A 14,588-nucleotide genomic window follows, 5' to 3' on the forward strand; every position below is an offset into this window, starting at 1 on the left:
GGAAAGATGGAGTGAAAAAGATTTTGAGCGATCGGGGCCTGAACATGCAGGAGGGTGAAAGGCATGCAAGGAATAGAGTGAATTGGAACGATGTGGATGTGGTATGCCGGGGTCGACGCGCTGTCAATGGATTGAACCAGAGCTTGTGAAGTGTCCTGGGATACACCATGGAGTCTTGTGGGGCCTGGATGTGGAAAGGGAGCTGTGGTTTCAATGCATTATACATGACAGCTAGAGACTGAGTGTGAACGAATGTGGCCTTTATTGTCTTTCCTAGCACTACCTCGCGTGCATGCGTGGGGAAAGGGGTGGTCATTTCATATGTGGTGGGGTGGCTACGGGAATGAATGAAGGCAGCAAGTATGAATTATGTACATGTGTAAATATGTATAGGTCTGTGTATGTATATATACGTATACACTGAAATGTATAGGTATGTATATGTACGTGTGGTGTGTGGACATGTACGTATATGCATATGTATGTGGGTGGGTTGGGCCATTCTTTCGTCTGCTTCCTTGCGCTACCTCGCTAACGCGGGAGAGAGCAACAAAGTATAATAAAGTAAATATATATTCGCCATTTCCCGCATTAGCGAAGGTAGCATCAAAAACAGAGGACTGAGTCTTAGAGGAAAATATCCTCACTTGTTCCCTATCTTTGTTTCTTCTTTTGGAAAAGTAAAACAAGAATGGAGGCATTTTTTATATGTAAAAAAAAAAATCAGATTGTTATAAAAATAAATGAGACAAAAATATATGAGACTGTTTAGTACTATACTGAAAACTTGCAGAGAAATTATACTAACAAAAGGCTTGCATAAAACAATGCTCTCTGTGTGTAATACTGAAATCAATAAGGCCATCTATGTTCAACTAACCTGAGCATATTTCTATGCATTGTTGATGCCTGGTACCACAAAATCATTCCCAAAATGGCTGACCATGTGCGTAAGGGACCCAGAAACAAGGCCATTGTCCCATATGCCAGCCAGAAGAAATATGCAGTTATCATCTATAAAAAAAAAAAAAAAAGCAATGTTATTAGGCTCAGAAGGGGTGAGGGACAGGTTAATTAGGAAGTAAGTCTGAATGGAGAAAAATTGGAGGAGAGTGAAGTGTTTTGGATATCTGGGAGTGCACTTAGCAGGGAATAGAACCATGGAAGTGGAAGTGAGTCACAGGATGGGAGAGGGAGCAAAGGTTCTCGAAGCAACGAAGAATGTATGGAAGGAGAGAACGTTATCCCAGAGAGCAAAAATGGGTATGTTTGAAGGAATAGTAATTCCAACAATATTATATGGTTGCAAGGCATGAGCTATAGATATGGTTGTGAGGAGGAGGGTGGATGTGTTGAAAATGAAATGTATGAGGACAAAATGTGGTGTGAGGTGGTTTAATCGAGTAGGTAATGAAAGGGTAAGAAATATGTGTGGTAATAAATAGAGTGTGGTTGAGAGAGCAGCAGAGGGTGTATTCAAATGGTTATCTCACATGGAGAGAATGAGTAAGGAAAGATTGACAAAGAGGATATATGTGAAAGAGGTGGAGGGAACGAGAATGTAATATGTATAATAATAGTAATAAATTTATTATACTTAACCAATCAGAAAGGTACTGCAAGGAAACAGGCGAGGAATGGCCCAACCCACCCACATGCACATGTATATACATTAATGCCCACGCATGCACATATACATACATATACATTTCAACATAGAAGGTGACTAAAGGGGATGGAAGCAAGGAACTAGAAACCCTCCCCTCCTTGTATTTTCACTTTCTAAAAGGGGAACAGAAGAAGGAGTCACACAGGGAGTACTCATCCTCCTCGAAGGCTCAGATTGGGGTGTCTAAATGTGTGTGGATGTACCCAAGATGAGAAAAAAGGAGAGATAGGTAGCATGTTTGAGGAAAGGAACCTGGATGTTTTGGCTCTCAGTGAAACGAAGCTCAAGGGTAAAGGGGAAGAGTGGTTTGGGAATGTCTTGGGAGTAAAGTCAGGGGTTAGTGAGAGGACAAGAGCAAGGGAAGGAGTAGCACTACTCCTGAAACAGGAGTGGTGGGAGTATGTGATAGAGTGTAAGAAAGTAAGCTCTAGATTGATATGGGTAAAATTGAGAGTTGATGGAGAGAGATGGGTGCACATGCACCTGGGCATGAGAGGAAAGATCATGAGAGGCAAGTGTTTTGGGAGCAGCTGAATGAGTGTATTAGTGGTTTTGATGCACGAGACTGAGTTACAGTGATGGGTGATTTGAATGCAAAGGTGAGTAATGTGGCAGCTGAGGGAATAATTGGTATACATGGGGTGTTCAGTGTTGTAAATGGAAATGGTGAAGAGCTTGTAGATTTATGAGCTGAAAAAGGACTGGTGATTGGGAATACCTGGTTTAAAAAGAGAGACATACATAAGTATACGTATGTAAGTACGAGAGATGGCCAGAGAGCGTTATTGGATTAAATGTTAATTGATAGGCGTGCGAAAGAGAGACTTTTGGATGTTAATGTGCTGAGAGGTGCAACTGGAGGGATGTCTGATCATTATCTTGTGGAGGCGAAGGTGAAGATTTGTAGATGTTTTCAGAAAAGAAGAGTGAATGTTGGGGTGAAGAGAGTGGTGAGAGTGAGTGAGCTTGGGAAGGAGACTTGTGTGAGGAAGTACCAGGAGAGACTGAGTACAGAATAGAAAAAGGTGAGAACAAAGAACATAAGGGGATTGGGTGGAGGAATGGGATGAATTTAGGGAAGCAGTGATGCCTTCTGCAAAAGATGCCTGTGGCATGAGAAGCGTGGGAGGTGGGCAGATTAGAAAGGGTAGTGAGTGGTGGGATGAAGAAGTAAGATTATTAGTGAAACAAAAGAGAGAGGCACTTGGACAATTTTTGCAGGGAAATAATGCAAATGAATGGGAGATGTATAAAAGAAACAGGCAGGAAGTCAAGAGAAAGGTGCAAGAGGTGAAATAGAGGGAAAATGAGAGCTGGGGTGAGAAAGTATCATTAAATTTTAGGGAGAATAGAAAGATGTTTTAGAAGGAGGTAAATGAAGTGAGTAAGACAAGAGAAGAAATGGGAACATCAGTGAAGGGGGTAATGAGGAGGTAATAACAATTAGTGGTGAAGTGAAGGAGATGGAGTTAGTAGTTTGAAGGTTTTTGAATGTGTTTAATGAAAGAGTGACAGATATAGGATGTTTTCGTCAAGGTGGTGTGAAGTGAGAGGGTCAGGGAGAATGCTTTGGTAAACAGAGAAGAGGTAGTGAAAGCTTTCCAGAAGATAAAAACCGGCAAGGCAGCGGGTTTCAACGATACTGTAGTGGAATTTATTAAAAAACGGAATGACTGTGTTGTTGACTGGTTGGTAAGATATTCAATGTATGTATGGTTCTTGGTGACGTGTCTGAGCATTGGCAGAATACATGCATATTGCTATTGTACAAAGGCAAAGGGGATAAGAGTGAGTGCTCAAATTACAGGGGTATAAGTTTGTTGAGTATTCCTGGTAAATTATATGGGAGGGTATTGCTTGAGAGGGTGAAGGCATGTACACAGCATCAGATTGGGGAAGAGCAGTGTGGTTTCAGAAGTGGTATAGGATGTGTGGATCAGGTGTTTGCTTTGAAGAATGTATGGGAGAAATACTTAGAAAAACAAATGGATTTGTATGTAGCATTTATGGATCTGGAGAAGGCATATGATAGAGTTGATAGAGATGTTCTGTGGAGGGTATTAAGAGTATATGGTGTAGGAGGTAAGTTGCTAGAAGCAGTGAAACGTGTTTATCAAGGATGTGAGGCATGTGTATGAGTAGGAAGAGAGGAAAGTGATTGGTTCCCAGTGAATGTTGGTTTACGGCAGGGGTGCATGATGTACCCTTGGTTGTTTAGTTTGTTTGTGGATGGTGTTGTTAGGGAGGTGAATGCAAGAGTTTTGGAGAGAGGGGCAAGTATGCAGTCTGTTGTGGATGAGAGGGCTTGGGAAGTGAGTCACTTGTTGTTCACTGATGATACAGCGATGTTGGCTGATTCGGGTGAGAAACTGCAGAAGTTGGTGACTGACTTTGGTAAAGTATGTGAAAGAAGAAAGTTGAGAGTAAATGTGAATAAAAGCAAGGTATTAGGTTCAGTAGGGTTGAGGATTAAGTTACTTTGGAGATAAGTTTGAATGGAGAAAAGCTGGAGGAAGTGAAGTGTTTAGACATCTGGGAATGGATTTGGCAGTGGATGGAACCATGGAAGCGGAAGTGAGTCACAGGGTGGGGGAGGGGGCGAAGGTTCAGGGAGCGTTGAAGATTGTGTGGAATGCGAGAACGTTATCTCGGAGAGCAAAAATGGGTATGTTTGAAGGAATAGTGGTTCCAAAAATATCATATCGTTGCAAAGCATGGGCTATAGATGGGTTTGTGTGGAGGAGGGTGGATGTGTTGGAAATGAAATGTTTGAGGACAATATGTGGTATGAGATGGTTTGATCGAGTAAGTAATGTAAGGGTAAGAGAGATGTGTGGTAATAAAAAGAGTGTGGTTGAGACAGCAGAAGAGGGTGTATTGAAATGTTTTGGTCACACAGAGAGAATGTGTGAGGATAGATTGACAAAGAGGATATTTATGTCTGAGGTGGAGGGAATGAGAAGTGGGAGACCAAATTGGAGGTGGAAGGATGGAACGAAAGAGATTTTTAGCGATTGGGGCCTGAACATACAGGAGGGTGAAAGGCGTGCAAGGAATAGAGTGAATTGGTATGATGTGGTGTACCAGGGCGACATGCTGTCAATGGATTGAACCAGGGCATGTGATGCATCTGGGGTAAACCATGGAAAGTTTTGTGGGGCCTGGATGTGGAAAGGGAGCTGTGGTTTCGGTGCATTACACGACAGCTAGAGACTGAGTGCGAACGAATGTGGCCTTTGTTGTCTTTTCCTAGTGCTACCTCGCCCGCTCAGGGTGAGGGGGGGTGCCACTTCTTGTCTGGTTCCCAGTGAATGTTGGTTTACAGCAGGGGTGCATGATGTCTCCATGGTTGTTTAATTTGTTTATGGATGGGATTATTAGGGAAGTGAATGCAAGAGTTTTGGAAAGAGGGGCAAGTATGCAGTCTGTTGTGGACAAGAGAGCTTGGCAAGTGAGTCAGTTGTTGTTCGCTGGTGGCTGATTCAGGTGAGAAACTGTAGAAGTTGGTAACTGAGTTTGGTAAAGTGTGTGAAAGCAGAAAGCTGAGAGTAAATGTGAATAAGAGCAAGGTTATTAGGTACAGTAGGGTTGAGGGACAAGTCAATTGGGAGGTAAGTTTGATGGAGAAAATCTGGAGGAAGTGAAGTGTTTTAGATATCTGGGAGTGGATTTGGCAGTGGATGGGACCCCGGAAGCGGAAGTGAATCATAAGGTGGGAGAGGGGGCAAAGGTGGGAAGAGAGATAAAACTGGGTATGTTTGAAGGAACAGTAGTCTTAACAATACTGTATGGATGCCAGGCATGAGCTATAGATAAGGCTGTGTGGAGAGTAGATGTGTTGGAAATGAAATGTATGAGGACAATGTGTGGTTTGAGGTGGTTTGATTGAGTGAGCAATGGAAGGGTAAGAGAGGGGCATGGTAATGAAAAGATTGTGGCTGAAAGAGCTGAAAAGGGTGTGCTGAAATGGTTTGAATACAGGGAGAGAATGAGTGAGGGAAGGTTGATGTGAGATGAAGATTTTGGAAAGCTAATGGTCTCGTGACCATTTTTTCAAATTGTTAAGTTGACAACTTGTACAATCAGGTGATAAGTTGAGGAAAATCTGCCAATTCTTGAACATATATGCACAAAATTCCAGGCAAAGTTTATGCCTTTATGCATAAATAAGAGTTTTGTGCTGTGGAGAGGTCATCTGGGAGAGTTCACCAGAGATGTGTTCTCCCTAACACAACACTGTGTTCAAATACACAGTGTACATTATAAGTATCTTTACTTTTCACATGAAAATTTTCATATCATATAAAAGCAGTTATCTATATAAAGCTATTGCTATACTTTCCCAAAAATATTATAAAGCTGCTACAATGTGTGTCTGGCAATGTAGAAAAAGCCGTGTAACCTTAAAAGTATGCAAATGTTAATGGCAAAAGGACTGCCAAATCCCGATGAGTCTTACAATATCACCATCAAGACAGAGTATCCAATCCAATTTCATTATCAAATATACTTTATAAAATATCTTTTTATTTTTGTAATTACTGCCACAAAGGGGATATGCTATAAAAGTAACCAGCCATAGTGCACTGTTAAATGTCCATACCATTGCAGCACACCCTCTTCAGCTTTCTCAACCATATTATATTTATTACCACATCTCTCTCTTACCCTAATTACATTACTTGATCAGCCCTCCTCACACCCCATTGATCTCAGATATTTCATGTCCAATGTTTCCTCCGCATATTCTCATCTATAGCCAATGCCTCGCATCTATACCATCGTTGGGACTGCTATACCTTCAAACGTACCTATTTTCACCTTCCCATATAGCAAACTCTCTACACATTCCTTAATGATACCAGAACCTTTGCCCCCTCACCTGTCTGATAAATCAATGCTGCTTCTATGGTTCTATTTACTACCATGTCCACTCCCAGGTTTCTAAAACAAGCCACTTTGCTGAATTTTCTACTTTCATATCCATACTAACCTGTCTCTCTGCACTAATAACTTTGCTTGTATTCACATCTACTCTCAACTTCCTCCTTTCACACACTCTCCCAAACTCAGACACCAGCTTCTCCAGTTTCTCACTTGAATCTGCCATCATACCCATGTTGTCAGCAAACAAAAACTGTCTCACTTCTCAAGCCCCCTCACCCCTTACAAACTGCATACCTGACACTCTCTAAAAGACCCTTGCATTTTCCTGCCTCACCACCTCACCCATGAACAAATCAAACAACTATGGTGAAATCACACCTCTGCCACTGACTCATCTTCAACTGGAAACACTCAACCTCCTCTCTCTAGCTACTTGCATACACTCCTTAGTCTCTTGATGTAAACCCCTGACATTCTTCAGTGCAAAGACTGAATCACACATCCTTTACTACTCCTGAAACCATAACTAGTTCAATCAGCTAAACAGCCACAAAATTCTACCCCCATTAACATATAAGCACTTCTAAAACTGAAGAGTCATGAGATTATAAGTAAAAAAAACAAGCAGCCAGTAGGTGGCTAACAACCAAGGAGGTACATTACCAGTGCCACCCACTCAGGTATCAGGAGGGTTAGTGATGCCTGTATAGTAAGCCAGCCCTTCATTGCTAGTCAAGTTGCAATCCTCTGACTCATTTAGCTGTCACTTCTTTCTGCCTCAACCACATGTAGACTACAAGCAATCTGTCCACAAACATACAATCTCTCCTTGTCATACATAACATTTGACAACACTTAACACAGCTCATTCTTCGTAACCAGATTTTCCTGCAGTGAGCACTAACTGCTAGCCCTGCCTTTTAGCAAAATGTATGGAGCAATACATGGAAGTTGTAGGTAGGAACATGTAGGCAGGAGCACTGTGTAGAAAAATCAGTTAAGTAAATAAGAGCATTAGGTAGAATAGGAAGGAACATTAGGCTGGAGCGATAATGGGTACAAGTAGTCAAAGGGAACATTAGGTATTAGCCTCTGCAAACACTGTGCTTGGTTGCCCTCTGCCAGTGGCCTATTAAGGGTGAGACACTTAAGGCCAAGAAGCAGCACTGGAGTTCGCTAGTTATAGAGACTCTATTGCCGAGGCCACCCACTTCAAGGAGTCCAACTGAGAACAAGTGTTAGAGATACAGATTAGATAGACAGATAGACAAAAGACATGATGCTCTGGAAGCATCAAATGCCAGAATTACATTTACCACTCTCCTTTAAGTTACAACTATTAAGTGAGCTGTTTCAACATCTTAAGCTACTTCAGTGATCACATACCACACATAGGACTACAAGTATGACTCCTGTTATCATGTAAAAAAGCAGTAATAATGAGCAACAAATATCTACTAAATCTAAGTGAAAATCTACAATATAAACATGCAAGTAGATTAAAATAACTAAAAAATAATTAAAACAGAAGAAAGGGATACAGATTCATGTGAGAAACTGCAGAAGCTGGTGACTGAGTTTGGTAAAGTGTGTGAAAGAAGAAAGTTGAGAGTAAATGTGAATAAGAGCAAGGTTATTAGGTACAGTAGGGTTGAGGGTCAAGTCAATTGGGAGGTAAGTTTGAATGGAGAAAAACTGGAGGAAGTAAAGTGTTTTAGATATCTGGGAGTGGATCTGGCAGCGGATGGAACCATGGAAGCGGAAGTGAATCATGGGGTGGGGGAGGGGGCGAAAATCCTGGGAGCCTTGAAGAATGTGTGGAAGATGAGAACATTATCTCGGAAAGCAAAAATGGGTATGTTTGAAGGAATAGTGGTTCCAACAATGTTGTATGGTTGTGAGGTGTGGGCTATGGATAGAGTTGTGCACAGGAGGGTGGATGTGCTGGAAATGAGATGTTTGAGGACAATATGTGGTGTGAGGTGGTTTGATCGAGTAAGTAATGTAAGGGTAAGAGAGATGTGTGGAAATAAAAAGAGCGTGGTTGAGAGAGCAGAAGAGGGTGTTTTGAAATGGTTTGGGCACATGGAGAGAATGAGTGAGGAAAGATTGACCAAGAGGATATATGTGTCGGAGGTGGAGGGAATGAGGAGAAGTGGGAGACCAAATTGGAGGTGGAAAGATGGAGTGAAAAAGATTTTGAGTTATCGGGGCCTGAACATGCAGGAGGGTGAAAGGCGGGCAAGGAATAGAGTGAATTGAACCAATGTGGTATACCAGGGTCGATGTGCTGTCAATGGATTGAATCAGGGCATGTGAAGCGTCTGGGGTAAACCATGGAAAGTTCTGTGGGGCCTGGATGTGGAAAGGGAGCTGTGGTTTCGGGCATTATTACATGACAGCTAGAGACTGAGTGTGAACAAATGGGGCCTTTGTTGTCTTTTCCTAGCACTACCTTGCACACATGAGGGGGGAAGGTGATGTTATTCCATGTGTGGCGAGGTGGCGATGGGAATAAATAAAGGCAGACAGTATGAATTATGTACATGTGTATATATGTATATGTCTGTATATATGTGTACATTGAGATGTATAGGTATGTATATTTGCGTGTGTGGACGTGTATGTATATACATGTGTATGGGGGTGGGTTGGGCCATTTCTTTCGTCTGTTTCCTTGTGCTACCTCGCAAACGCGGGAGACAGCGACAAAGCAAAATAAATAAATAAGATCTATAAAAGCCTGCAGAGCAACAAAAGCCAGGCAGCAAGCCTAAGTACCACAAGAACTAAAAAATTATTAAGCTTCAAGCAAACAGTTAAAGGTATACCCAGTGATATCAGCCTAGCGGCAGTTGCTGATTGGCTGAGAGTGTACCCATCTAGATGAGCATCTAACTGCAGACACCAGTGATTCATTCAAAAAGAGTAAGTGTAGGCTGCTGCCTCCTCATTGAATATGAGGCTAAACAAGCCCAAGTTGGTATATTACCAATAGAAATAGGAATATATTACATAGAAGAAGTCAGTGCAAACATTAGGAATTACCCTCTGCAAGCACTGCCCTCGAGTTGCCCTCTGCCAGTGGCCTGTTAAGGGCAAGGCACCAAGGGCTTAGAAGTGGCACTGGAGTTCACTAATATGGAGATATATTGCTGTGGCAATCCTTCAGAGGAAGTTCCAGGAGGGAGCAGGCATCAGAGATACAGAGAGAAAAATAGGTAGATAAATAGACATAAAGATACAGATGTCTCTGAGTTTATGGAACAGACCATAAAGGAAAGAAAGACCTGAATATCTACCTCAACAAAGACAATGGTTTTGGGATATAACTTTAAAACAACATATCTTCTCATACCCTTATGGTCCAAGATGGTAACAAAAAAGTCAGATTTGGATAAAGGAACATATCCATTTTTTCATTCCTATCAAATAAATATTTACATTTGAGAATGGGCAATGTAGCCACCTGTAAGTTTTGAAACTTTTGATCCATGTTGTGGAGCTGAGGAGAGACATAACGCCAACAGAAGAACTGATACACTGACTGGATAATGTTACCAGACAGTGTCTGCAGTATCCTTTTAATTCTCTTTATAAAGGGTTGGTCTTACTGTCATATCAAAATTCCAGCATATTCAAATCTTGAAAATAAATACGATTTTTCTTTAATTTATGTTTAAATTATTTGTGTTGAAATAAATATGTTACATAATTAATAAGTATGTTTTTACAACAATGCATAATGAAAAGATACTGTTCACATTAGTAAATGGATATGATATGCTAGGAAGAGAGGGTCAGCATGATGGTTACCAGAATGCAAGAGGTTAAGATTTGCTTCTTGGGAAAGGGAATTATGATTAAAAATAAACAGCAAAAGTAAATAGCACATGATGTCATCATGGCTGTTTATTATGTTATGGATGGGGTGGTGAGGGAGGTAAATGCAAGGGTCTTGGAGAGAGGGATAGGCTATGCAGTCTGATCAAAAAAGGGGGGCCTAGGAGATGAGGCAATTATTATATACTGATGACAAAGCACAGGTGGCTGATTTGAATGAGAAAGTGCAGAAGCTGGTGTCTGAGTGTGGGATAGTTAGTGAAAGATACAGATGAAAGAAAATGTAAATAAAAGCAAGGTCATTAGGTTTAGCAGTGTAAAGAAAAAGATTAGCTGGGGTGTGTTTGAATGGAGAGGACATGGCAGAAATGGAACCATGGAAGCTGAAGTGAATCACAGGGTGGGGGAGGGGCAAATGTTCTGGAAGCCTTAAGGAATGAGTATAGAGGTCATTATCTGGGAGGGCAAAAATGGGTATGTTTGAAAATAGAGTGGTTCCAACAGTGTTACACAGATGTGAGGCATGGACTATACATGATGATGTACAGAAGAGGCTGTGTCAGAAATGAAATGTTTGAGGACATCAGGCGATATGTGGAGGGTTGGCCAAGTAAGTAATGATAGGGTAAGAGAGATGTGTAGTAATGTAAAGAGTATACTTGAGAAAGCTAACAAGGGTGTGTTGAAATGGCTTAGACATTAAGAGAGAATGAGTGAGGAGAGGTTGAAAAAGATGACATAAGTGTCAGAAGTGGAGGAGTTATGGAAGAGGAGGAGACCAAATAGGAGATGGCAGGATGGAGTGAACACGATTTTGAGTGTTTGGAGTGTTTGTAATTACCTGTTTATAATAACAAATTTGTAATGCATGGAAAGGGAGTTTTATAGTTTTATACTCATGAGGAGCCCCATCACTTGAACATTCTCTACTATCTTAGAGACAACTTCTTTAATTTATGTATGCTGTCTGCATTATCCATGTTCTTAGTCATTCTTTCCCATTCATCCACCACTCATACTATAACAGTACTTCTTCATTTTCTTTTTTAACAAGTTTCTTTTTGTGTACAGTCCTCTGGTTGCCCTATCCATGCATCTCTTGAAGAACAATTCACTGACCCCACAATCATTCTGTTTGAAAAGCTTAAAGTTGTGATCAGGTCATTCCTCACTATCATCTCTTCCAAGGTAGACAAATCTTAAAGACTTTAGCCTTTCCCTGCAAACTTAGCTCTCTTAATTCTGGTTTTAGCTTTGTTGCCTTCCTCTGGACCTTCTCTAATAGCTCTATGCTTCTTTTGTGCAATGACCAAACTAAAGAAGCATATTCTAGCTTTGGCCTTATGCAGCTTGCTAAATCTTTCCTTATCCATATATTGAAAGCTATCTTGATATATGCCAGAAGACAGTTTGTCTCCTTTACTATTCTCCTAATGCAAGATTCTGGCAACAGGTTTGGGACTGTTGACTCCCAAGCCCTTCTTACTCAAAGAATCCTAAGCTTATTAACTGCTTGATAATACTACCATATTGAAGTCTTTCACCTTGTTCCACATCCTCAATGCCATACATTTTATTGATCTGAATTTCATAAACCTTGCATCAGGCCCACTCTGGGGTTTGTTTAGGTCCTCTTGTAAGCTAATGCAATCCTCCTCACTTTTTACTTCCTTCATGACTTTTGCATTATCCACAAACATATGCTGGTTGGAATCCATACCTTCAGGCAAGTCACTCACATAAAATCAACAGTCCCAATTGGAATGCTGGGGCTCCACTGGAGACCTTCACTCATTTGTAAAAGATCCCTCTGACAAGTGTCCTTTGTTCCGATCCACTAAGATAGTCCTCTATCCATGGGAGGAGTCACCCCCTTATTCCTGCTTGGTATTTCAGCTCCTTAATCAGCCTTCTATGTGATACTGTGTCAAATGGTTTTTTGGTAGTCAAAATATAATCAATCTACCCAGCCTTCACTTTTTTTCTGATACAGAGCTCACTCTTGCATAGAAATCTAAGAGGTTAAATACAAAGCCTCCTTTCCCTAAAACCATGTTGCCTCCCACTCACATTATCTCACCTTTGTAGAAACTTAGAAAGTCATGCAGTTGCTTTATGATTAACTTTTCTAGTACCTTACAGACCACATCTGTCAAAGAGTGTAGTCTTCCTAGTCTCCATTCTTAAAGATGGGTATGGCATTTGCCCATTCATTCTCCATTGGCACTCAGTCTTTCTCTAGTGACATCTTGAACAGTATTTCTGGAGGCCTGCCTGTGTTACTGGGCTCTGCGTACAAGAGGTTACACTATAAATGAAAAGTTACCTTTGGCAAGGCTGTATCATTGTGAGTACAGTCTTGTCAAACAACTTCTACTCCAAAGAAGTTTACATTTCCCTGATTATGAAAGTAGCACAGTCTTCAGCTGCAGGAGCCTCTTTGTGTAACAGCAACTGTGTTCGATGTACCGTGACAGGGTTTTACAAAACAAAAATTCATTATCAAGAAGCTCATTAATAAATCTCCACTGCACAAAACAGCCTGGCTAGGACTCATAAGCAAAAAAGGAGAAAATATAAAATGGATTTAAGCATTTATAGGTCAATGCACTACTATATGGATAAATTCTTTATCATATAACTATTACCATGCTATTAGCCCACTTTTTACAATTATTCTCACCTGGACAGTAATGAGAAGTAACATACACACGTGTCGGCACAAGTATCGAGGGAAGCTACACAAAGGGTCAACATATAACGACCAAAATCTGAAATAAAAAAGACAACTACAGTCACTTCACCAGTTTCTACTTAATATCCTGAGTAGGCTATGCTAACTACTAACAACTCTTATTCTACAATAAGGTTTCCTGACAATATCAAAAAATTACTCGATATAATACACGCTGATCAATTAGACTGAAGTCTTCAAATAATGTTAGAATATAAGTTTTGAAGAATAAAACCCTTTTTCCCAACCAAAGGTAGAGCTCTATAAGAATCTAACGGAGCTTAGATAGCAGGATGTAAAATCCATATCTATTTATATTCATTTATCTATCTTGCTTTGTCGCTCTCTCCCGCATTAGCAAGGTAGTGCAAGGAAACAGACGAAAGAATGGCCCAACCCACCCACATACACATGTATATACATACATGTCCACACACGCAAATATACACACCTATACATCTCAATGTATACATATATATACACACACAGACATATACATATATACACATGTACATAATTCATACTGTCTGCCTTTATTCATTCCCATCACCACCTTGCCACACATGAAATAACAAACCCCCTCCCCCCTCATGTGTGTGAGGTAGCGCTATGAAAAGACAACAAAAGCCACATTCGTTCACACTCAGTCTCTAGCTGTCATGTAATAATGCACCAAAACCACAGCTCCCTTTCCACATCCAGGCCCCACACAACTTTCCATGGTTTACCCCAGATGCTTCACATGCCCTGATTCAATCCATTGACAGCACATCGACCCCGGGATACCACATCGTTCCAATTCACTCTATTCCTTGCACGCCTTTCACCCTCTTGCATGTTCAGGCCCCGATCACTCAAAATCTTTTTCACTCCATCTTTCCACCTCCAATTTGGTCTCCCACTTCTCCTCGTTCCCTCCACCTCTGACTCATATATCCTCTTGGTCAACCTTTCCTCACTCATTCTCTCCATGTGACCAAACCATTTCAAAACACCCTCTTCTGCTCTCTCAACCACACTCTTTTTATTACCACACATTTCTCTTGCCCTATTATTACTTACTCGATCAAACCACCTCACACCACATATTGTCCTTAAACATCTCATTTCCAGCACATCCACCCTCCTCCGCACAACTCTATCCATAGCCCACGCCTCGCAACTATATAAGATTGTTGGAACCACTATTCCTTCAAACATACCCATTTTTGCTTTCCGAGATAATGTTCTCGACTTCCACACATTCTTCAACACTCCCAGAATTTTCGCCCCCTCCCCCACCCTATGATTCACTTCCGCTTCCATGGTTCCATCTGCTGCCAGATCCACTCCCAGATATCTAAAGCACTTCACTTCCTCCAGTTTTTCTCCATTCAAACTTACCTCCCAATTGACTTGTCCATCAACCCTACTGTACCTAATAACCTTGCTCTTATTCACATTTACTCTCAACTT

The 14,588-nt window shown here is 41.1% G+C and overlaps 1 protein-coding gene across 1 annotated transcript in view; it reads right to left on the reverse strand.

Moving 5' to 3' along the window:
- LOC139759025 (transmembrane protein 62-like) overlaps positions 1-14,588 on the reverse strand; it is a 163,448-nt gene that overhangs the window by 25,002 nt on the left and 123,858 nt on the right. The window contains exons 14-15 of the mRNA XM_071680919.1: positions 13,083-13,170; positions 881-1,014 (exon numbers count right to left, since the gene is read on the reverse strand). Of these exons, the coding sequence (XP_071537020.1) occupies positions 881-1,014; positions 13,083-13,170 (222 nt within the window). The remainder of the gene's footprint in view (positions 1-880; positions 1,015-13,082; positions 13,171-14,588) is intronic.

This window comes from Panulirus ornatus, chromosome 32 (genome assembly GCF_036320965.1).
Source record: "Panulirus ornatus isolate Po-2019 chromosome 32, ASM3632096v1, whole genome shotgun sequence".
In the NCBI taxonomy this organism is placed as follows: Eukaryota; Metazoa; Arthropoda; class Malacostraca; order Decapoda; family Palinuridae; genus Panulirus; species Panulirus ornatus.